The sequence below is a fragment of the Magnolia sinica genome, chromosome 4 (assembly GCF_029962835.1).
Source record: "Magnolia sinica isolate HGM2019 chromosome 4, MsV1, whole genome shotgun sequence".
NCBI lineage: Eukaryota > Viridiplantae > Streptophyta > Magnoliopsida > Magnoliales > Magnoliaceae > Magnolia > Magnolia sinica.
The window spans coordinates 15534285-15557032 of NC_080576.1; the positions used below are offsets into that span (position 1 = coordinate 15534285).

Sequence of the window (22748 nt, forward strand, 5' to 3'; positions counted from 1 at the left end):
TCATTTTTTGTCTCATGCTCTATAATGATGTGTAAAAATTGATGGGTGGTGTGGATATAAAACATAAATCATGTGGGGCGAAAGAATTTCCACACATTAAAAGTTACAATGTACGGGAGAGAGAAATTCGGCGTATATTGTTAGCTAGAGTCATTGGCGATGACATGGACCAATGAGAAGCGATGGCATTGAAATTTCCAGTGCATTGAACACAGACCATCTGCACACCCAAATGGAATCACACAAAATAACGAGTCTTAGGCCCTGTTTGGTAATGCTGACACTCCACGTTTAGTTTTGTTTATTCTCTATATATTCTTTTTAAAAAATTTTAAATTGCCCTCCACTTTTTCCTTTGCATGGTATATAACCCAACTTTTAATGTGTGGCACATCTTTGGGCCCACTATGTTTTATGTGTTAGATCCACACCGCCCATCAACTTTACTATATCCTCCTAGATCATGATCCAAAAAAATGAGGCACATCCAAACCTCAAGTCAACCACACGATAGAAAGTAGTGGGAATGGAATGACTATAGTTAAAATCTTCTTAGGGTCCACCGTGAAGTTCATTTGCCATCTAATCTCTTCATAAGGTCACACAAACCTATATGAAAGGAAAACACAAAAATCAGCTTGATGAGAGACTAATGTGGCCCCAAGAAATTTTTTATGGTAGGCACCTAACTCCCACTATTTCTTGTAGTGTGGTCCACTTAAACCTTAGATCTAACTTGTTTTTCGCCTTTTTTTTTTTTTTTTATAAAATGATATAGAAAAATGAATGGATGGTGTGCATAAAACATATACATCATGGTACGCCCCATGGAGCCCTTTGACACGATCATCCATCTCTAGCTATATTGAGTGGGGCTAGTGCGCAATCCCACGTGGATTTGGAAGGACCAGATCAAGTGAGACCCCGATCTAGAAAGTGTCTAGGAAATATCTAAAATGTGTTCCTAGTCTAGTTTAGAAAGTGTATGTTTTTTTTTTTTTTAAAGTTTCCTAGGTAATTAATGCTTATTATAAAAAGTTGTAGTACATTTATTCTTGTATGTAGATCCATCTTAAAGAGCCTATAAAAAACCAACAAGAAAAGAATTCCTTCCTTCCTACTATTCAAAGCATTGTAATATTCACTTTCATAATTAAAAATTTTCAAAAGTATTATACTTTTAATACTGGAAAGTTCAAAAAATCTCTTCTTCCTCTTGTCTTCCCAACATTTCACACACTGAACAGGGACAAGCCATGACATAACATAGGTCGGTAAGATCATCCGATCTGCAATATTCCGAAGAATATGCTCTGTCTTCCGTGGGAGATTCAACAAACCAATGGTCCTGAACAACAGACCATGATGACTACTTGTCAAGATTGAAAAGATGTTTATACTATGAAGAAATGTTAGCCACATATCAATTTTTTAGGCAAAAAACAGCTCACAATCTTTTGAGAAATTAACAGCCAAGCATTTATAGCTACAGTGTAATTACATTTCTTCACCTATTAGTCGTATATTTACAGTTAAGCTTTAAAAGTTTTATATTAATTTATTTTATAGACATGGTTGCCATTTCAACAATGTAAATTCATCCAAATGACTAAAATATCCTGCTTAATAAAACCTAGCTAGTTTCCTGTTTTCTCTACATAGAAATAGTCCACGGCATGTGTTTTACATAGCTAGATCAGAATACCTGCACTCTTTGAGGCCAGTATTTTTGTATATGTAAAATGCACTATGTACATGAGGAAATAACCTATTATATTCACCATTAAAAAAAATAAATCAGCTGAAAAAGTAAGATGGACAAAAACAATGGGAACAATGTAAAAGTTCTAAGTAATGGCCACCTGAGCTTTGAACTAAGCTGATTTTTGAATATGTCATTTATCTTTGGAAATCGCACCTAATGAATGGGTTTGAGGACATATAGACAACATAAAGTCCCCAAACAAAAACCTACAATTAGATTGCCATCCCTACGGTTTTTGTGGCACGGATCATATGAGTCATGGATGTAACGTAATGCTAATTATAAGGAACAATAAAGATGGGACGCTAACTATAGGTTTCTGTTTTGGGTCTCCATGGTGTCTTGAGGAGCACACATGATGGATGGAGTGAATTTCACGTATATAATATGGTAGGCAGTAACTAATTATAACATAAATATAGAGGTTTCACCGTACTTGTCTTTTATTTCAATACCCAGGCAATTTTTGGTGGATGATATGCACGCACTTAAAATTACATATGTGGCATTGAATCCAATTAAACTGTTGAAGATATGAGTCCAATAAAATGTATGAGGAACCAAAATTTTCATTTACTTCACCATTTGACCATCGGATTACCGGAGATTTATTGGATGGTTAAAAATGAAAAATATTGAATCACAAAAAACAACTGCCATATGCAACAGTTGGTACTACAATTTAGTTAGTTTAATTCGAGATAATGTGTGCCTGAGTATCAAGTGTCATATGCTGCCTGAGTATTATAAGCTCCCCAAAGAAAATGCAGAATGGACCAAATATCTGACTTCTGAAACGGATAGAGCATGCATCCAATCTGGACCGTGCAAATAATGGGTCAAGCCCGTGAACCACATTGCTTGGATGACCTTCTTTTAACCAAGGGATGAAGCTGTATGAAATTTTGATAAGTGAATATGGTTTCACTTTCACCCAAAAGAAAAATATCTCAATATTCAGTAACATATTTATTTTTCATTTTGGGAGAAAAAAAATTACAAAAGAAGGAGAAACAATACCAATCAATAAAGGGGCGTCTACGTACAAGTTACAAAACATGTATAGACTAATTAAGATCCATGCACACGTGTCACGATTTTGAAACAAATTCCACTTCCGCTTTTGATTGTGTTTGATTTTTAGAGCTACTTCTATTTGCTTTTGGTTGTGTTAGATTTTTAGGGCTACTTGGATTCTTCTTCTTCTTGGGTTGCTTGCTTCTTGTTCAACTTGTAGGAACCGTAGAAGTAAGAGGCGAAGCCCCAAAGGCAGAGAGCCAGGGCCATTCCCTTCTCTCCAGTGAACTTCTCTTTAAAAAAAATGACCCCTGCTATCTCCGTGAAAGGGAGGAGAGTGGCACTAAGGATTCCAGCGAAAAGAGATGAAATGCAGAAGACGAGACCGAGAGTTCCCACAAATATCATCTGAAACCCAGCAGCAATCCCAAACAGCACCACATAGTACTTGGCCTCCCCAAGTTCATACTCTGCCGCCTCCCTTGAAATGGCCTGCATATATGAAAGATGCAATTTGTTAGAATCATTCACTTAGCACGTTTTTAAGCTTTACCCGGTTACAAACATTAAAGAAAAGCACATGCTGACATGGTAGATGAGTATCAGATCCTAGCCTCTCATTGTGTGGATTCATAACCCCAACAGCCAGCTTATTTTCTATAGGGGAGCACCAGGCCCATGGGTTCTACTTGCAAGCCATCGTGGTGAGCCCTCCACCACAAGAAATTATTTTAATATCACGTCGGATATTAAACTGATAAGAGAGGGGCAAAAAAAAAATACAGTTGTCTTACTCTATTTATTTAATCTACCCTATCTTTTGTACAAGTGTTGTGGGGCTGGCTCAGATGAATGGCTTGGTTCTCAAAAACGTGTGCCACAATGCCCACATGTGTGCATGAATCCCATTAGCAAGTTATATGAGTAAATGGTTTCTTACCTGGAAATCCTTGTTAATAGTCATCCCAATAACGCAGAAAATGGTGGCAGACATGGTGGTGCAGAACTGAAACTGCATCACTACTGGATAAGTGATGACTTTCTTAGCCTTGGCATATGAGAGCTCGATGCATGGATATGCGAATCCCAGCAACGCTGATGCTCCCAGAGTCATGATGAAACCCAGCAAATACTGCCCGTTGGTTACATTCGCAGGACGGTCACCACTGTTGCGAAGCCCAAGCAATACCGACCCGAGAGTCATCAACACCACAGCGTTGATGGTATAGGCAGTGAATTTCTGCTTAACGATGATGAAAGCAAAGAACGCGGTGAAAGCAAGCTGAGTGGCGAAGAGTAAAGATGATGTGGAGACGGGAAGGAATGAAGAACCCACCGAATACATGAAGTTGTCGAGACCCATGAGGAGTCCGATAACCACACTCGATATAAAGAGCTTGGGCTCCAGCAGGAATTTCATCCCGCGAGCCCGTTCGCGCATGTAGACAATGGAGAGCGGGATGAGGAGGATGGGGAAACCAGCTGTCTGCAGTGAGCTGGTTAGCCATTTCCTACTCCCACCGTGGAGATAGTAAAGCCGTAGAAGCATTGGGCCGCAGATGGTCCCTACCCCCATGAGGATGCAGTTGAGGGCAATGAGCCACCATTTGACAGTGCGTTTTTGGATTTCCTTTGGTGATGAGGATTCTGGAACTCCTTGCTCCATCCTCTCAATGCCTTCAATGTTCATGGCCATGGCTCTTCCCACTCTTTCTAACCTGCTTTCTCAAGTAAGAAAGAGGTGTTTAGAGAAGAGCAGGAGACTCAATGCTACCGTCTTGAGTGATTTTGGATGGTAAGATGTGGGAGGTTTATATAGACTATGGAGAGAGAGAGAGAGAGAGAGAGAGAGAGAGAGAGTTTACAATATCACTGCTGACTAGGACGATAATTTGGACGATTTAGATTTTATGAAGGAAAATATCAGCTTTGTTGCATTCATCAGCCGCCGCCCTTGACCATCACCATACATATATGCATATGCTCTAAAATCTAAATACAACCCTTGTTTCTTTATTAAGGTTATTTAAGTAATCCTCTACCACACACAACACCCATGGTCTGTGGGGCCCACCAGTTGTATGGGTAAAATCCACTCGCTTGTTGCGACCCGGAACTTTCTCTTTTCCTTTTACTTAGGAGTCAGGCAGAACGGTCTATCTTACCCGCACCAACACAAACGGGTCCCACATCAATAATGAAGCACAGGGACATCTGAACCCACAAGGAAAAGAAATGCAGTACAGCCCTGGATTGTAGGCGGCACAGTGGACCTACGGATTTTGAAATTTAGAATGTTAATTTGGAAGCACGTGTTAGGCATTGCAGCCACCTGTGCATGAAATTCGGAGGCAAAAAAGCAAAAGGATACAGTAAGTGAAGGACACGTTAACGGCCACTGGTCAGAGCGCATCGAGTCAAATCTGGCCAAGTTAGGGCTGACCGGTCTCGATCCAATTTTGAAATACCCTGACCCGAACTCGACCCAGCTCAGTACTGGACTCGTCCAGCATCCCTGACCCGATCCAAGTTTGGTTCTCGCCTAGACTAATTTGGACCGAGTCCGACTTGGTCAGAAGTACCGAGTCAGGTCAAGTTAGCACCGAGTTGGATTAGGTTGTTGGGCTAGCTTTTTAAGACAAGGGCTTGCGCTCAAACACTTGACCCAAAGGCTGAACCTAAGCTTAAAATCTAGCTTTGATGTGTACAGACTATGCTAGCGGTGAATGACTCGATGCAATCATTAAGTGGCTCATTCTTGTACAAAAAGAATAAATGGTTTAAAAGTAATTGATGACCTGTCCAGTTCAAAATACAGGCGTTGATTAAAAGCACTCTTGGATATGTCAATGATGTTTCAATTATCAAAATCATGTCTATTGAGGGACTTGTTATGGATGGAGGATATACTCTTAAAATTTCTTAGATTGGCCATTTGAAACCTTTGATCATTTCAATCTTTAACTTAATAGAGTCACCGGCCATTGCTAAGAGGACAATGACCCGGCTAGGGATAATCTTGGCCTAGCCTTAGCCTGCCCATGCAACTCCTAGCATGGACATACATGACAAGGGTTTTAAAGCAATTAAAATAATAATTTTTTAATTTAGAATAAAGTTATGCTTTAAGCCAAACTGTTGCCTTCTCTTCACTGAAACAAACCTACATTTTTCGAACACTTTTTCTTTCCTCTCCCATATAGTGGTATGATTGTTGCATGTTGCAATGTAAAGAAGACCCCTACTAGAGCTAGGCATCGAGTTGAGTCGGACTGAGTTAGGGCTGACCCAATCCGATTTTGAAATTAAAAGTAAATAAACCATATTCATAAAACGAATATATTCAATAAACATTGTAAAAAATGAAAAGTATGTTCAGAATCTTAGATGGAGATCTACATATAAACCAATATACCGTTTATTTATTCAATATCATATGTATAATGAATGCCTTTGTGTTGTGTAACCCGAGTAATTTTGTCCATAATAGTAACCCCCTCCACCTTTGTTGTCAAAATCATCATTTGGTTCTCTTTTTACAGCTTGAACTGCAGGAGAACTCTGGGCTGAGTCTGAGCTGGAGGTGTCTAAAAGATGGTTATTTATTTCTACTGAAACAGAAGGTGGAGATACGTTTCCAACGTCTTCATTCGTATATTTAACAAGTTTTTTCATTAGCCTCTTTTTATTATCTAATTTATACGGGATTCCCAAGTGCCTATAGAATACTGCGAGACTTTTATGAAACTTTGATGATTTATCGCTTGACTTATGTCTCCTATTCATGCCTGCTTAGGTATCATGTTGTTTCGGAGAGAGTTGATGTTGTTGTCTGGTATTATATGCTAATTTCAAGCTTTGTTTTACGGTTTTTTTATAATCATGTTATTCTTGTTTTCTTAATAGTCTGTTTTCTTCTTTTCTACTAACTGTGGGGGTTAGTTCCTCTACTTGACCCTTTTTCAATTATAATAGGCCTACTTCTATATCTTTTATAGCTGATTGTATTGGTTGTAGGGGAAGTGGTGGTGAAAGTCTTTGTATTTGAGTCGAGAATGACTCAAAATAAATTTCATACTTTTTGAAGAGCTTTTCTACATGGGGCAGCGTCTCCTCCCCGATAAGCCAAATGTAATTTTAACCAAATTTTTTTGTTTATAAATTATTTTTCACACAACTTGTATTGCAACTTTATTTTTCCATCATGAGAGTAAACTTAAGCTTCATAATTTCAAATATTTGTCGATGGATCATTTTCCGATGACATATCTATAAGTATGTATTTTGAAAGAAATAATATTTGATTAATTTGAGGCGACATAAATAATTAAATAATAAAGATAAGTAAACGTAACCAGTCAACCATATGAGATTTAAGTAACATTAAGTCTTTTAAAAGCATAAATGAAAAGAGAAAATATAAAAAAGAAACATTAAAATATATAAGATGATAAGTGATAAGCATAGAAAATATTCATCCACCCATCAAATGTCACAATTCAACTATACAAATAATAGTTGTCAAATTGTCGTAAGCAAATGCAAGAAAAATAAAAGGCAGTGTCTTATCTTGCTTCATGTAATTGTTGCAGGTACTGTCTCATCCTACTTCTCACTTTCTTCTTCCTCAAACTCTTCATCAACAGATTTTCCTTTTCCCTAGATCGTACACAACCAATCATGTGTATAAATGAACGATTTAACTGATTCCAGTGTAAGTGAGCTTTGATACTTGTTCACGACCCTACTCCTCGTATTAAAATAAGATTTTGACGCCACCGCTAAAATTGAAATTGATAATATGCCTCGTGTTATTAACGAGAGCAAATGGAACTGTAATTCACAAGCTTTTGACTTCCACCAGTCTAAAATATTAAATTATTTGCCTTTGTACTTTACAAGTGGCTCCTTGAGAGGGTTACTTCTTCAAAATCTTCCTACATTACTGATCTTTTTTTTTTTTAATACTGAAATCCATGACTGTTAGTTAGTAATTAATATTAATGGGCACATCTTCATCTTATAGACCTAATCCTTCATCCAAGATCATCGGCGAAATGATTGATAAACCGCCGGGGGTATTGAAAATTTTCTCACTAGTCATCCACTAAATGAAAGATACTAAATTATATTAACACTATAATGCTTTAAAAGTTTATACTAAACCCCCCATCTAAGGTTAGATAGATTGTAATACTTTCAAATTCTCATTTAAACGACCACACTGAGATTCTGACAGCACTCCCCACATCTCTCCAAATAAGTTGATCTTTCATTTCATTCTCATGCCAAATATATAAGTAATATAAAGATAATATTTAACATGAAAAATAAAAATAAATAAATAAACATATCCAGAGAGAACTGGGGAAATGGAGCGCATATCAGGCATGAGCATTTAAATGAGTTATATAAAAGCATTCTATCTATTTAACCTTGAACTGTCTAAAATAGGACAATTTAAGCTATGTTTATGCCACCAAAAATACATTATATTTATATTTGGGCACATAAAAATTCTCAAATGGACAATTAATTGTCTAATTCACTAAAAAAAATAAATCTACATTAGGCTAAATGGCTAATGTATAATAATAAACTAAGCAATAGGCAATGTAATCCATACGTATTAAGCTAACTATCTAATGCACAACAATAAGCTAAGCAATAAGCAATGTAATCCATAATTCATATAAATAAACCACTAATTGTTTAATTGAAAAAAATAAAACACATTAGCCGTTTAGGATTTAAGTTTAGGGTTTATGGCTTAGGTTTTAGGGTTGAGGGTTTAGGTTTAAGGTTTGGGGATAAGGTTTAGGGATTAGGTTTAGAGTTTAGGGATTAGGGTTTAGGGTTTAGGTTTAGGGTTATGGTTTAGGGATTAAGTTTAGGGTTCAAGGTTAGGATTTAGGTATTAGGTTTAGGTTTTAGGGTTTATGTTTAGGGATTACAGTTAAGGGTTAGGGTTTAGATTTTAGGGTTTATGGATTAGGTTTAGGGTTAAGGCTTGAGGTTTAGGGTTTAGGGTTAGGGATTAGGTTTTAGGGTTAGGGATTAAGTTTTAGGGTTTATTGATTAGGTTTAGAGTTTATGGATTAAGTTTAGGGTTTAAAAATAACTCAGCCCAAGCAAGCCCAGAGGCAGCGCGGCTAGCTCGACCACACCCGAGCCAACCCGGACGCACCACAGCCAACTCGGCAACACCCTCTTAAATTAAAAATTAATAAAATAAAAAGTTAGTAAATTAGCTTGGTTAGGTAAAGTCGGGTAGCCGGGTAGGTGTTGATTGTGTAGACGAGTTGTTGTGATGTTGTCGAGCTCGAGACGAGTGGCTGTGGGGGCCTGGGCCCAGAGAGAGAGAGAGAGAGAGAGAGAGAGAGAGAGAGAGAGAGAGAGAGAGAGAGAGAGAGGTGGTGGTGGTGGTCGGTGGATGTCGGGCGTATGAGAGGAGGATGATGGAGGAAGAGAGTTTGAGATCAGGTGCAACAGGTAGGGTTAGAGAGTGTTAGAAATTAGGTTTTTTATTTTATTTTTTATTTTATTATTATTATTTTTTTACCCGAACCCAAGTCGAGCCGAGTTTTGGATCAAGTCAAGTCTAACCAGATTAGGTTTTGGGTTGAGTCGGGTTGAGTGACTGGGTAACTCAGACTCGACTCGACTCGATTTGAGTTCGGATTAGGCGAAGCCTACTCAGTTCAGATTGATTCACCCATTCACTTTGGGTCATGTTGGGTCTAAACATGTCGGACTAGCCGAGTCAGCCTAGTCGAGTCCACGTGAATGGAGGCCAAATCTAGTAATCCATACCATTGATTTTTAATAGGTTACTATGTGGATTGGTAGACGCTAACGATATTTTTGGAAAGTTTTTTTTTTCCATTCAGATTGAATGTGGACCATTGTTTTTTGTTTATTGATCCTTTACTTGTGGGCCATCTTACTTAGGATTAGGATGACAGAGACCTTACACGTAGATGGTTTGCCAGGAGAGAGACACCACCCAACTAGTTAGCCCATGGTTTGCAAGCAACCTGATCAGATGATCCCAGACGTCCATATTTTGCCCTTCAAGGTGGTCAAAGATGACAAATCTCAAGGATCGGCATTCAGCGGGGAGAACTGATGGCTATGATTGCCAATCAGCATTATTTCCAACCGAGAGACATCAAAGCATGAGTTTCAACCGCGAGCCGTCAATATAGAAAATAATAAGATAGCATAGGAAATAAATGTTTTCTTTTTTTGCAAGACGAATTTGTAGCGACACAACTTAGTACCAGAACCGAAGGATGCTTCACAAGGATCCAGCGTCGGTTATCGTCCATTGGTGCTCAATTTACTGAGTGATCCAATGATCGCGACTGTCCACGTTGTGGAATCTACGCTATAAGAGCTGTCTTCAGAAACTAAGGCTGAAAGTATGATTGTGATCATCCCTATCTATATTCAATTTATAACAATGGATAGAAATTTTAAATGTCTCTCATTCAACTCTAAAAATCAAGGGTTAAAATAATTATTGACGCATGATCAATTTATGATAGTAACTACAATATATGGACGGATCAAATCCTCTGTCCATCTTAGCATGTGGGCCCCAGTACAAGGAGATACACGCTGTATTATTAGCCGGCACAGTAGCACAACGAACTATAACGAGCATACGTTGGTTCGCCCCAGCAAATGAACCTCCCCAGGCAGGTGATTATCGTCAACGTAACTCAAGTTGTCCGGAATTCGCTACAACACCCTTTTGAATGCAGCGAGTACGACACCCGGGATCTATGAACCCACCGTCATTGTGTGTGCTAAATCCACTCCGTCCATCAGGTAGATCCCTCAATTTTAAGACTTGAGGACAAAAATCAACTTGATCCACTAGCTTGATGGGCCACACAATATGGAAAATGGGTGGAGATGTCTACCATACATAGGTTTGTGTGTGGGCCCAGCATGGTGTGAGTGTATTACAACCACCTGTTCATCAAGTGTGAACGATGAAAGTGTATGCCATGGATAAACCTGATCGGAACCTCTGGTGGGCCACAGCTCCCCAACTTAGAGGTTTGAAATGTGATTTGTCCACCTGAATTTTAAATAGAGATGATTTTTGGTCTGTACGGGGAACGGGAGAAGAAGGTGCATCTGACCCGATTGAAAAATTCAAGCTGATTTTTGGACTGTACCGGGAATGGGAGAAGAAGGTGCATCGTGATGCATGGAGCGAATGTCACACTCACGGCATGGTCGGTTCTACGAATGTCAGTTGTACCTAGGGCTGTGAACGAACTGGGCTTGGGCCTGGCAGATGTCTGTCAAAGCCCATCCCACAAAGTAAAACGTGGGCCGTAGGTTTTGATTGGCAAAAACAAAGCCCTACAGTTGATCATGATGATTATGCAGATCCTGATCCCGGTTCAGCCCATGCCCAAGATCAGCCACCCACACGCAAGATCCAAGCTGCTCATTAATTGTTCCCCGCCATATATATGGTAAATGAGAAAAACGCCCTTGAAATCCTAAACAGGCTGGGCTTAGATCATGGGCTTAAAGAAAGACCCTGCATCCGGCCCGTTTATTAAATGGGCTTAAATTTTAAGCCATGACCTGGTCCTTGGGCCTTGTATTCCAGCCGAAGCCTGCCCAAAGTGGGCTCCGAACGAAGCTAGATGGGCCAGCCCGGCCAATTGAAAGTCAGCTGAGATAAGAATTAGATAAGAATTAGATGGAGTATTAGATAAGAATTCCATAGTGATCCGAGGGCTGAAATTTGATATGTACGGTTAATTTATGGCCCTCAGGCCATGTATGAAGTTTTGAGCCAATCAGATGGCGGGAACTATGTGATCTTGCATTCTTCACCAATTTCGGGACTCTTTAACTTGAATGACTTGATTTCCTTGGATCCCTGGCATATAAATTCTTCAGTCTTAGTTCTCTGGAGTGTGTCCCTTGCTCTGGTGACTTCAGAGTATCAAATCGACGCTTTTAGTGTTAGTTTTCAGTCCACGCTCCTAATTACATCCTGCAATAAAAACACGATTAAATTGGGCCATTGAACGGTATCATGCTTATAAATCCAGGCAATAATTGGGTCTGATATGCAATATTTGACCTTCAACACAACCCCCAACCAGCATTTTGCTATTCCCAAGCAAAGTATGCGAAAGATAAGAATATGGACCAATATTTTTTTATTTTTTTATTTTTGTAGGCCCACCATGGACCAAGCTTGGGATGGAGTATTAGGGCTGAGGGCTCTTACCGTTACGGTTTTGGGATGTGGATTTCTGCACTGAGCAGCTAGGTGGGTCCAAAAAATATAGCAAAAATTGGGTTTGATATGCAATATTTTACCTTCAACACAACCCCCAACTAGCATTTTGCTAGTCCCGAGCAAAGTATGCGAAAGATAAGAATATGGACCAATATATATATTTTTTTTTGTAGGCCCACCATGGACCAAGCTTGGGATGGAGTATTAGGGCTGAGGGCTCTTACCGTTAAAAGTTTTAAATCCAGGCAATAATTGGGTATTAAATCGGGACATTGAACGGTATCATGCTTATAAATCCAGGCAATAATTGGGTCTGATATGCAATATTTTACCTTCAACACAACCCCCAACCAGCATTTTGCTAGTCCCGAGCAAAGTATGCGAAAGATAAGAATATGGACCTATATATATATATATATATATATTTTGTAGGCCCACCATGGACCAAGCTTGGGATGGAGTATTAGGGCTGAGGGCTCTTACCGTTACGGTTTTGGGATGTGGATTTCTGCACTGAGCAGCTAGGTGGGTCCAAAAAATGAAGCAGAACCAGGACTCAAGTGGCCCACTTAATTAGAAACGGTGAGCAAGTAAAAATATCATTGAAATTTCTCTCTTTATTATTATTATTATTATTATTCTTTCTTATTTATTTATTTTACTACCGTACTTCTACACATGTGTGAGAGATGGAAACATTAGGTGATGTGTGTGGGTGAAACAGTCAAGCCATTTCCTACCAAGAATGGTCCCCTTATTTTTCTCTTCTTCTTAAAAAAAGAAAAAGAAAAAAAAAAGATAATGTAATTGGGGGGTGCACATAGGTCGGTTTGGTCCGGTTCTGGGGTGAAACCGGAATCGAACCATTCCTAACAGTTCTACAATTTTTGGAACTGGAACCGGACCGTGAAAAAGGAATGGAACCGGAACCGAACCGGAACTAGCGCATGAGATGAACAAAGAAATGAAAACCCATTTCAATAGAAAAAGGAAAAAAAAAACTAATAATCGTACCTCAATGAGAAATGCGATGGTCGTCCTTCTCAGTGTCAACGAGCACTCCATCACAATTAAAGAGGAGAGCAATATGCATGGGGTTTGCAGGTGCTGCAGTAGCACTCAGATATGGAGAGAGAGAGAGAGAGAGAGAGAGAGAGAGAGAGAGAGTGATAGGGCGCTTGGACCGAGACGGCGAGAGAGAGAGAGATACAGAGAGGGAGGGCGCTGGACCGGGACGACGAGAGAGAGAGAGAGAGAGAGAGAGAGAGAGAGAGAGAGAGAGAGAGAGAGGGCGCTTGGACCGGGACGGCAAGAAAGAGAGAGATATACAGAGAGGGAGGGCGCTGGACTGGGACGGCGAGAGAGAGAGAGAGAGAGAGAGAGAGAGAGAGAGGGCAAAGGGCAAGGGTAGGGCGCTCAAAAAGGGTAGGAGTAGGGCGCTCAAAAAGGGCGAACATTTACGGTTTTTCTTTTTGGTTTTAAACTAAGTCGGATCAATGGTTCAGATTCACGGTTCCTGTCACGGTTTGGATCTACGGTTCGAATCAACGGTTTGGTTTGGTTCTACAGGACCCTAAACTGGAACCGATCCGTAATCAATGGTTCAGAAAATTTGGGAACTGAAACCGGACCGTTAGCACCCTAGAACCGAACCAAACCGGACCAATCCAATGGTTCCGGTCCGATTACACGGTTCCAACGGTTAGATGTGCACCCTTAAATGTAATATATTATATTACTATATCAATTACCATAATCAAACAATGCAAAAATAACATTGCCTTGTTAACTATGGATGAAGCCGGTCGATTGGTACTAGCCGGACAAAATCCGAGTCGACTGGACTGTGCCAGGTCGACCATATAGATTTATTTTTTCTATTGTGCAATTTATGCGCAAAGTGGCTTGAACTAGAAACTTTCCAAGGCCGGTGGAGCAATATATATATATATATATATATATATATATATATATATATATATATATATATATATATATATATATATATATATATATATATATATATATATATATAAAACGTGCCTAGAGGATAACCTAGGGAGAGAGAGAGAGAGAGCTAAGGTGGAGCACCGCTGGTGCCTTCATTTTTCTCTTAGGTCTAAGTTTTTATGTTTGTCTTTTGTTTGAGATAGTTATGCTTGGCTAATCGCTTAGCTGAAGCTAAGGGGGCAAAGTTTTTAATGAATTTATGATGATTTAGTTTATTTGAATTAATATTTGAAAGGTATCAATAGGTGGATATTCAGTCCCAACTTTCCATGTGTGGACCACCCGAGTGTTGGATTGGTTGATTTTCTTGGCACCAAAGAGAACATGAGAAGGCACACATGATGGATGCATTTTGTCCTACATGGCTACACACATTGAAGTACACGAAGGATGCACTTAAAAAGTCTTGCACCAAGGAAAACCTGAGACGGCACACATGATGGATGCATTTTCTCCCGCACGGTCACACATTTAAGTGCAGGAAGGATGCACTAAAAAAGTCTTGCCTAAGTTACTCAACTGGACTCCGAAGACTTCTTAGTCCAGTATAATCGGAGTTTTGAAACCTTGACACCCATGCGCGCACACTGCAATATTAGTATTTCTTTTTTCAAATCACTGTACCTTGAGTGTGGACTGTCTGTGCCGAAGGCACAAGAAAATTCTGGTGCTCGATCCTTTTGTTTATTTAATTATTAATTATTATTATTTTTCTTTTTTTCAAAAGGAGGGGTCTCCACCCTATATTTGACAATACGAACAGGGGATGTACAATCCACACATTCAGGTGGGCACCACAAAAATGCCGGGCCTCCCCTATCATATCAACTAACTTGCAAAGACAAAGGGAAAAGAATTTTTATTTTTTATTTAAAAAAAAAAAAGAAGAAACTTCAGCCACCTACTAAACGAACTCTCCTACTACCACAGCCTCCTGACCCTGCACTTCCACTGGTTTGGATGCCCTCAAAACCCACAGGCAGAGGCTGCCTTTCTGAGCTGTAAAGACAAAGGGGATGCCCTGAAGAGAGAAAGCAAGACAACCAAATCTCCCTAACACCAATGCTTGATGAGCCCAGTTCTAGCCGGGGATTTGAAAAAACTGCCCACTCGAAGCCTGCAAATTGAAACCAGCTGCCTTGAGGCCCAGAAAATTCCGGTGCTCTTGCTTCTCATCTGTCCACGTCATTTTGGATGATTCCAGCTAACTCCGGCTAACATGACAGGCCAGATTTCTCTCTCAAGTAGATTGCTAACCATACAATGCGACTTTTAACGTGTAGAACTTTTTTAGGTCCCAACATAATTTTTTTTATAAGATCTACACCGTCCATTAATTTTTTTAGGTAATTTTAGAGAATGAGCCCCAAATTTAGGTAGATCCGTAGCTCAATTGGATCACACCACAGAAAAGCAACAGTGATTGAATAAACTACCGTTGAAACTTTTCTATGGCCAACCGATGAGGCTTATTTTACATCTGACCTGTTCATAGAATCACACATACCTGAATGAAGTTAAAATACAGATATAAGTGCCTTCTATGGCTATAAGAAGTTTTCAACCAATAGCATCAATTCCTACTATCTTCTGGTGTGGTCCACTTTAGATCTGGATGTGCATTATATTTACGTTTATATCCTAGAATGATCTTTAAAATTTTTTTATTTTTTTTATTTTATTTTAATTTTTAATTTTTTAATTTTTAAGGATATATAAACAGTGTGGATCTAAGAAATACATCGTGGTGGAGCTCTCATAAATTTCACACGTATAGAAATTCACAACTGTGTGGTGGGGGGAGCGGATTAGGTGAGATCCCGGCCTCACCTAAGACGGTGCAGCCCTTAACGTGGGGCCCACCTTGATGTTTGTATTCTTTATCCATTCCGTTCGTCCATTTTTTTAGATCATTTTAGAGCACGATGCTAAAAATTAAAAATATCCAATTATCAAGTGGACCATACTCCACAAAACAGCAGTGATTGAACACCCAACGATTAAAATATTCTTAGAGATCACCTTGATGTTTCCGCAGTTTCTATTTGCCATCCAATCTGTTGTTAAGTTCACAAAGCATGGATGAAGAGAAAAAACAAATATCAGCTTGATCCAAAACTTTTGTAGCCCATTAATAGTCAATCACCATTGTTTCCTATGATATGGTCCACCTAATTATTTGATCTGCTTAAATTTTGGGATAATGTCCTAAAATGATCAAGAAAAACTGATGGACAAGGTGGATACAAAATAAACAAGTCAAACTAGGATCCACCGTACGGGCCTCACCATCTCAAGTAAGGCTGGATCTCACCTACAACAATGGTAGCCATGTGCCCATCATGACGTATGTATCAGATCCACACTGTCCATCCATTTTTTCCATACTATTTTATGGAATTAGAAAAGAAATGAGGCAAATACAAGGCTCAAGTGGGCCTCACTACTGAAAGGAGTTGGATGGCAAGTGCTAAAAACTTCTCAATGCTACAAAAGGCTCTGATCAAGCTAATATATGAATTTTTCCTTCATCCAGGTCTGTGTAGCATTATGAAGATGTTAGATGGCAAATAAAACTCATGGTGAACCTTAGGAAGGTTTCAACGATAGTCATTTAATCCCTGCTACTTTCCATGGTGTGATCCACTTAAGATTTGGATGTGCCTCTTTTTTTGTCTAATGATCTAGAATGATCTGTAAAAATTGATGAGCAGTGTTGATCTAAAACACAAATCATTGTGAGGCTAGAGAAGTTCCACACATTAAAAGTTATATTGTGTAATAGGGAAAGGAGAAATCCGGCCATTCTTGTTAGCTGAATTTTCCTATGCCTTGAATTTTCATATGTACCCTGAACACAAACGATCCACACTCACAAGTGAAATCAAACAAAATAATAAGTCTAGTCACATCACTATTCCCACATAACCCAACAACTTTTCAATTGTTGGGGGAACCGCAGAAGCACACAGATAAATCTACGATAGCAATCTAATAGCATCAAACAAACACAAAGAAAACACAACAATTTAATGTAGAAAAACCCTTTTGGGAAAAAACCATGGCACAAAGCGACAGAAAATTCATTATGAAAGAAGAAATTATAAAGAGAGAAGGCTTACCTAATTCGAACAACCTCGAATCTCACTCTTGCTACACCCCTTTGAAACCCTAGAACTATTTAGAAACCCTTGGAATATCTCTCAATCCCGTTTACATGATATATAGCCTTAGAAAGAATCCCAAATGAAAATCGAAAATAAAACTTACAAATTTGGAGTTTTGCATAAAATCTGCGCAAAATCTGTTGATATCATTGAAGATTTATAGATGGCATCGAAACTAATCCTTCGATGGCATCAAACACCTGTTAATGGCATTGAACTAACACCTCAACTGTCCAAAGAAAAAACATGAATTTTTAGAAATTCTCAATGGCATCGAACACTCATTGTTGGCATTGAAAAAGTGTCCAGTTTGTCTAGTAACCAACTTAAGAAAATCTAGAAAACTCAATGGGATCGAGAACTATTTGATGCCATCAAAGATGACATCGAACAGGCTGTCGATGGCATGGACAGACCCTGTATCTGACACGATTTAAGAGATCAAATACAACACCAATTTGTCTGGGATTATCCTAGCAGCTTGATATTGTATACGGCCATCTGCATGGTTGGGCTTCCTTGTGAATGGGTTTGGATCTTTCACGTGTCTTTGGCATCCACACATGTGCCTTGTCTATACATGAATGGTGAAACATGAAAGTAAAACTAGCAGCCCTCTTATTAGCAAAGGATAATCTTAAAGAAATTTTCACTTTCACCCATACATGATTTTCCCTCAAAATATAATTTTCTCAAGGTCAGAGTCACATATTTTGTGCAAACAAAGGCGCCCCTTACCAAAAGGTGAAGCTCCACAGGCACTCTGCCATAAGTTTGTTTCTATACATGTCATCCACTAGTTCTCAATTTTAATAATTAAAGCCCATGTTTCAATAATCTATACCATTGGTGAATTGAGTCCCATTATGGCTGATAATATCTAAGGACTATTCTTAATGAATGATTTTGATGAAGTAACCTTAGAATGTTTTTTTGCAGTAGAGGTGGGCATCGAGTCGAGTCGGACTGGATTGGGTCCAACTCGACTAGTTCCGAAACTTTCGATGCACTAACCCGAACTCGATTTGATTCGGGACTAAGTCCGGGCCCTCTGACTCGATCTGATCCATTACACTGCTAGCCTGACCCAAACCGAGTCCGACTTGGTCAGGGAAACTGAGTCGGATGGAGTTGGGTACCGTTCAGATCGGTTAAAATTATTATTTTTGAAAATTAAAAAAAAAATGATTTTCATGTTAAAAAATTCATAGGGCCCACCATAACGTTTATTTTCCATCTAATCTATTAATAAGGTCACAACTACATGGATGAAGAGAAGAAACAAATTTCATATTGATCTGAAACTTTTGTGACCCTAAAAGAGTTTCAATGGTAGACGTTCAACCCTCCACTACTTTTTGCAATGTGGGCCACTTGATCTTTAGATATGTCTTATTTTTCAGCTCAAGCCTTAAGATGAGCCCACCAAATGGATGGACGGTTTGGATATAACACATACCTCATGGTGGGACCCACAGAACTTGCTGACGTCAATACACCAGCTGGCCTATTGTGTGGTACACCTGGCAATCCGCCTCATGTACAAAAGATGGGTTACCTTCCCATTAAAACATTCTTAATCATTTTTTAGGCCCACCGAGGTGTGGTTCACAAATCCAGACCATCCATTCTATATGTCTCACTCGGATGAGGGGTCTGACCAAATTTCAGATGCATCCAAATTTTTAGATGGGCCCCACCAAGTACTTTTATTTGTTTTAGGAATGTCTTCACGTGATTTTAGATGGTATGGCCCACCTGAGTTCCGTCTACGGCTGATTTTTGGGATATCCCATAATATAAAGGGGACCCATCAAATGCACGATGTTGATGTTTGACACGCATCATGGTGGGGCCCACACAGCTCGACCTCACGAGAAGTTCCATGAGCTCGACCGCATAAAACCATTTTCTTATTTATTATCTCTTGTCAGAGCTCAGTGCTCGATGCACCTTGAGCCACGAGCTAAGAGGATGGAATGGTTACTCCCCTACCACCCTCCAATGGCTGGTGGTTGGTGCTATGGACCCCATGATGATGTATTTATTTCATCCGTGCCGTCCATCTGTTTTTCTAGATCATTTTATGGTATTAAACCAAAAATGAGGTATATCCCAATCTCAAGTGGACAACATTACAAGAAACAATATTGAACTCAATTGATCCGAACTCAACTCGATGTACGGTGGATCAATTTGGATTGGCCACTGATCCGAACTCAACTTGATGTACGGTCGGATCTGAGTAGGCCTACTTGATCCGACCCAATCCTGGCCTTCGGTTCGGGTCAGATCCATCGGATCGGGTCCGATTCTGCCCAACTCTAGTTTGCAGCATAAAGACAGATGATTATAAAAGGAAATAATACAGTTGTTCACACTCAACGGGGACAAGACATAACTGTCGGTAGGATCTTCGGATCTGAAATGTTCCCAAGGGCATTCTCTATCTTCCATAAGAGACTCAACAAACCAATGGTCGAACAGCAGACCATGATGACCACTTGTCAATATTTAAAAGATGTTTATACTATGAAGAAACGCTAGCTACAGCTACGTATCAATTTTTGGCAAAAGACAGCTCACATTCTTTTGAGATAACAGCAAAGCATTTCTCCACTTATTAATCGTCTATTTGCAGTTAAGCTCTAAAAGTTTTATATTAATTTATTTTATAGACATAGTCACCAAGTCAACAATGTAAATTCATCCAAATGACTAAAATACATATCTAATAAAACCTAGCTTCCTGTTTTCTCTACAGTGGATAGATACAGTCGCCATCAGAATACCTGCGCTCTTTGAGGCTAATATTTTTGTATACGTGGAATCCTGTACTTGCATTAGGCAATAACCCATTATATTCACCATTAGAAAAAAATCGGGTGAATAAGTAAGATGGGTAACAACAACGGGAACAGTGTAAAAGTTCTAAGTAAAAAACTCATGGCCTACTTGAGTTTTGGACTAGGCTGTTTTTTGTATATTTCATTATCTTTGGATCTCACACGTAATTAACAGGTATGAGAACATATAGACAGAACCTACAGTTAGATTGCCCATAAATATAGAGTTTAGGATTGTTCAGTCAATCTGACTTTGGGACTGTGGTTAGACACAGTTGGTACAACAATTTAGTTAGTTTAATTCGAGATAATGTGTGCCTGAGTATCAAGTGTCATATGCATCCTGAGTATTATAAGCTCCCCAAAGAAAATGCAGGTCGGACCAAATATCTGACTTCCGAAACGGATAAATCATGCGTTCTGCCCAATCTGGACCGTGCAAATAATGGTTCAAGCCCGTGAACCACATTACTTGGATGATCTTCTTTTAACAAAGGGATGAAGCTGTATGAAATAAGTGATTATGGTTTCACTTTCGCCCAAAGATAAATACTTCTCGACATTCAGTTACATATTTATTTTTCATTTTGGGAATAAAAAAATTATAAAAGGAGGAGAAACAATATAAATCAAGAAGGGGAAATCTACATACAAGTTACAAAAAATGTATAGACTAATTAAGACCATGCACACGCATCATGATTTTGAAACAAATTCCACTTTCGCTTTTGATTAATTGTGTTTGATTTTTAGAGCTACTTGGATTTGCTTCTGGTTGTGTTTGATTTTTAGGGCTACTTGGATTCCTCCTCTTCTTGGGCTGCTTGTTTCTTACTCAACTTGTAGGAACCGTAGAAGTAAGAGGCGAAGCCCCAAAGGCAGAGAGCCAGGGCCATTCCCTTCTCTCCTTGAACTTCTCTTTGAAGAAGATGACCCCTGCTATCTCCGTGAAAGGGAGGAGAGTGGCGCTAAGGATTCCAGCAAAGAGAGATGAAATGCAGAAGACGAGGCCAAGAGTTACAACGAATATCATCTGAAACCCAGCAGCAATCCCAACCAGTACCACGTAGTACTTGGCCTCCCCAAGTTCATACTCTGCTGCCTCCCTTCCAATGGCCTGCATATATGAAAGATGCAGATTGTTAGAATCATTCACTTAGCAAGTTCTTCAGCTTTACCCGGTTACAAACATTAAAGAAAAGCACATGCTGACATGGCAGATGAGTATGGATTCATCACCCCAAGGGCCAGTTTATTTTATATAGGGGAGCACCAGGCCCATGGGTCCTACAAGCAAGCTGATGTAGAGCGGGTCGCGGACAGTTACATGGCCAAGATGGATCAGAAAAGGCCCGGTCGACGACAGAAGTGATCCAGACCATCGAACCTTAAATCGGGCGTATCTTGCAATCCGGAATGAGTTATCCGACGTAAAATATATGATTTTGGGGTAGAACGAGCTACTGAAGCCAACCAACCCTGCTATGCCGGGTTGCGCAGCCCGGAATTGCGAAAAACCCCTGGATCGATGGTCGTTTCCCCGTTTTAATTTCGTTTTTACTATAAATAGTAAGTTTTAGTTTGATTATAACTCTTCATCCATCGGGCTTTAGGAGTTGCGCCCAACGTGAAAAGAGCTTAGAATAATTAGGAGAACGGTTTGGTGAAGCCAAATAGGACACTTAACTATTTTTGGCCGAAAACCTTGCGCACTAGTAGACATCACGACCGTCTATAAATAGTAAGTTTACTATTTATAGTAAGTCGCGGATTCTAAGAGTTTGAGTTGTAGTTTGATTCTAATTTCTTTCCCATTGCTTAGTACCCCTATTTAAAGGGTTGTGAACTCGTTTTTATTCATCAATTAATCAATTTCGAATTTATTAGAATTTATTTCTATTTTCTGCTTTCTTTCCTCGTGGATTCGAGAAGTCTCTGTGAGGAGTCCAGAGAAGCTCCGTGGATTCGGAGTAGTTATCCTCATCATGTTCATCCCTGCGGCAATTGGTATCAAAGCGAGGATTCCCCTCGGGCCGATGGCAAACAACGAAGGTATGAATCAAAATCCTGTGGACGGTGATCTAGGGATTCGTTATCTTTCGGAAAGAATGAAAGCTTTCCACCGGGAGAGTCAGTTGACCATGCAAGGGCTGCAGGCAACTCTCGATCGTCTTGCGGATGCGCTACTTTTGCCCCGAGCCGTAGGCGATGCTCCACCACCCGTGGTGGCTCCACCACCCATGGTTGTTGTACGACACAACCCCGATTTTCATAGAGCACTACCAGTGGCAAACCGTAGGGCTACACCAGATGATTCAAGTTCTAGCGATGAGGACCTTAATGAGGGTTTTGCCCGACGACCAATCCATGGAGGTGATCATCTAGATCGTGCTGAAAGAGACTATCGAGGTAAGGCTGAACTTCCTAGTTTTAACAGTTTATTACGTATAGAAGATTTTCTCCATTGGCTAGCCGAAGTAGAGAGATATTTTGATTATATGGAAGTGCCAGATCATAAAAGAGTAAAATTGGTAGTGTTTAAATTAAAATCTGGTGCTTCTGCATGGTGGAAACAATTACAACTCTCACGAGCTCGCCAGAACAAGGCGCCCATCTCATTATGGCCACGGATGAGACGTCTTCTTCGATCTCGATTTCTC

General features: G+C 39.6%; 1 protein-coding gene and 1 long non-coding RNA gene across 2 annotated transcripts; both read right to left on the reverse strand.

Annotated features, from left to right (window-relative positions):
* Positions 1-2597: 2597 nt before the first annotated feature.
* LOC131242562 (uncharacterized) lies at positions 2598-21310 on the reverse strand. The gene is made up of 2 exons (XR_009169664.1): positions 20642-21310; positions 2598-2714 (listed from the first exon to the last, which is right to left on the reverse strand). It is a non-coding gene; the product is annotated as an uncharacterized LOC131242562 (long non-coding RNA).
* On the reverse strand, positions 2762-4576 carry LOC131242560 (purine permease 1-like). Its single transcript, XM_058241280.1, has 2 exons — positions 3723-4576; positions 2762-3274 (listed from the first exon to the last, which is right to left on the reverse strand). The coding sequence occupies exons 1-2, from the start codon at positions 4476-4478 to the stop codon at positions 2951-2953; spliced, it is 1080 nt and encodes a 359-aa protein (XP_058097263.1). The 5' UTR covers positions 4479-4576; the 3' UTR covers positions 2762-2950.
* Positions 21311-22748: the final 1438 nt, after the last annotated feature.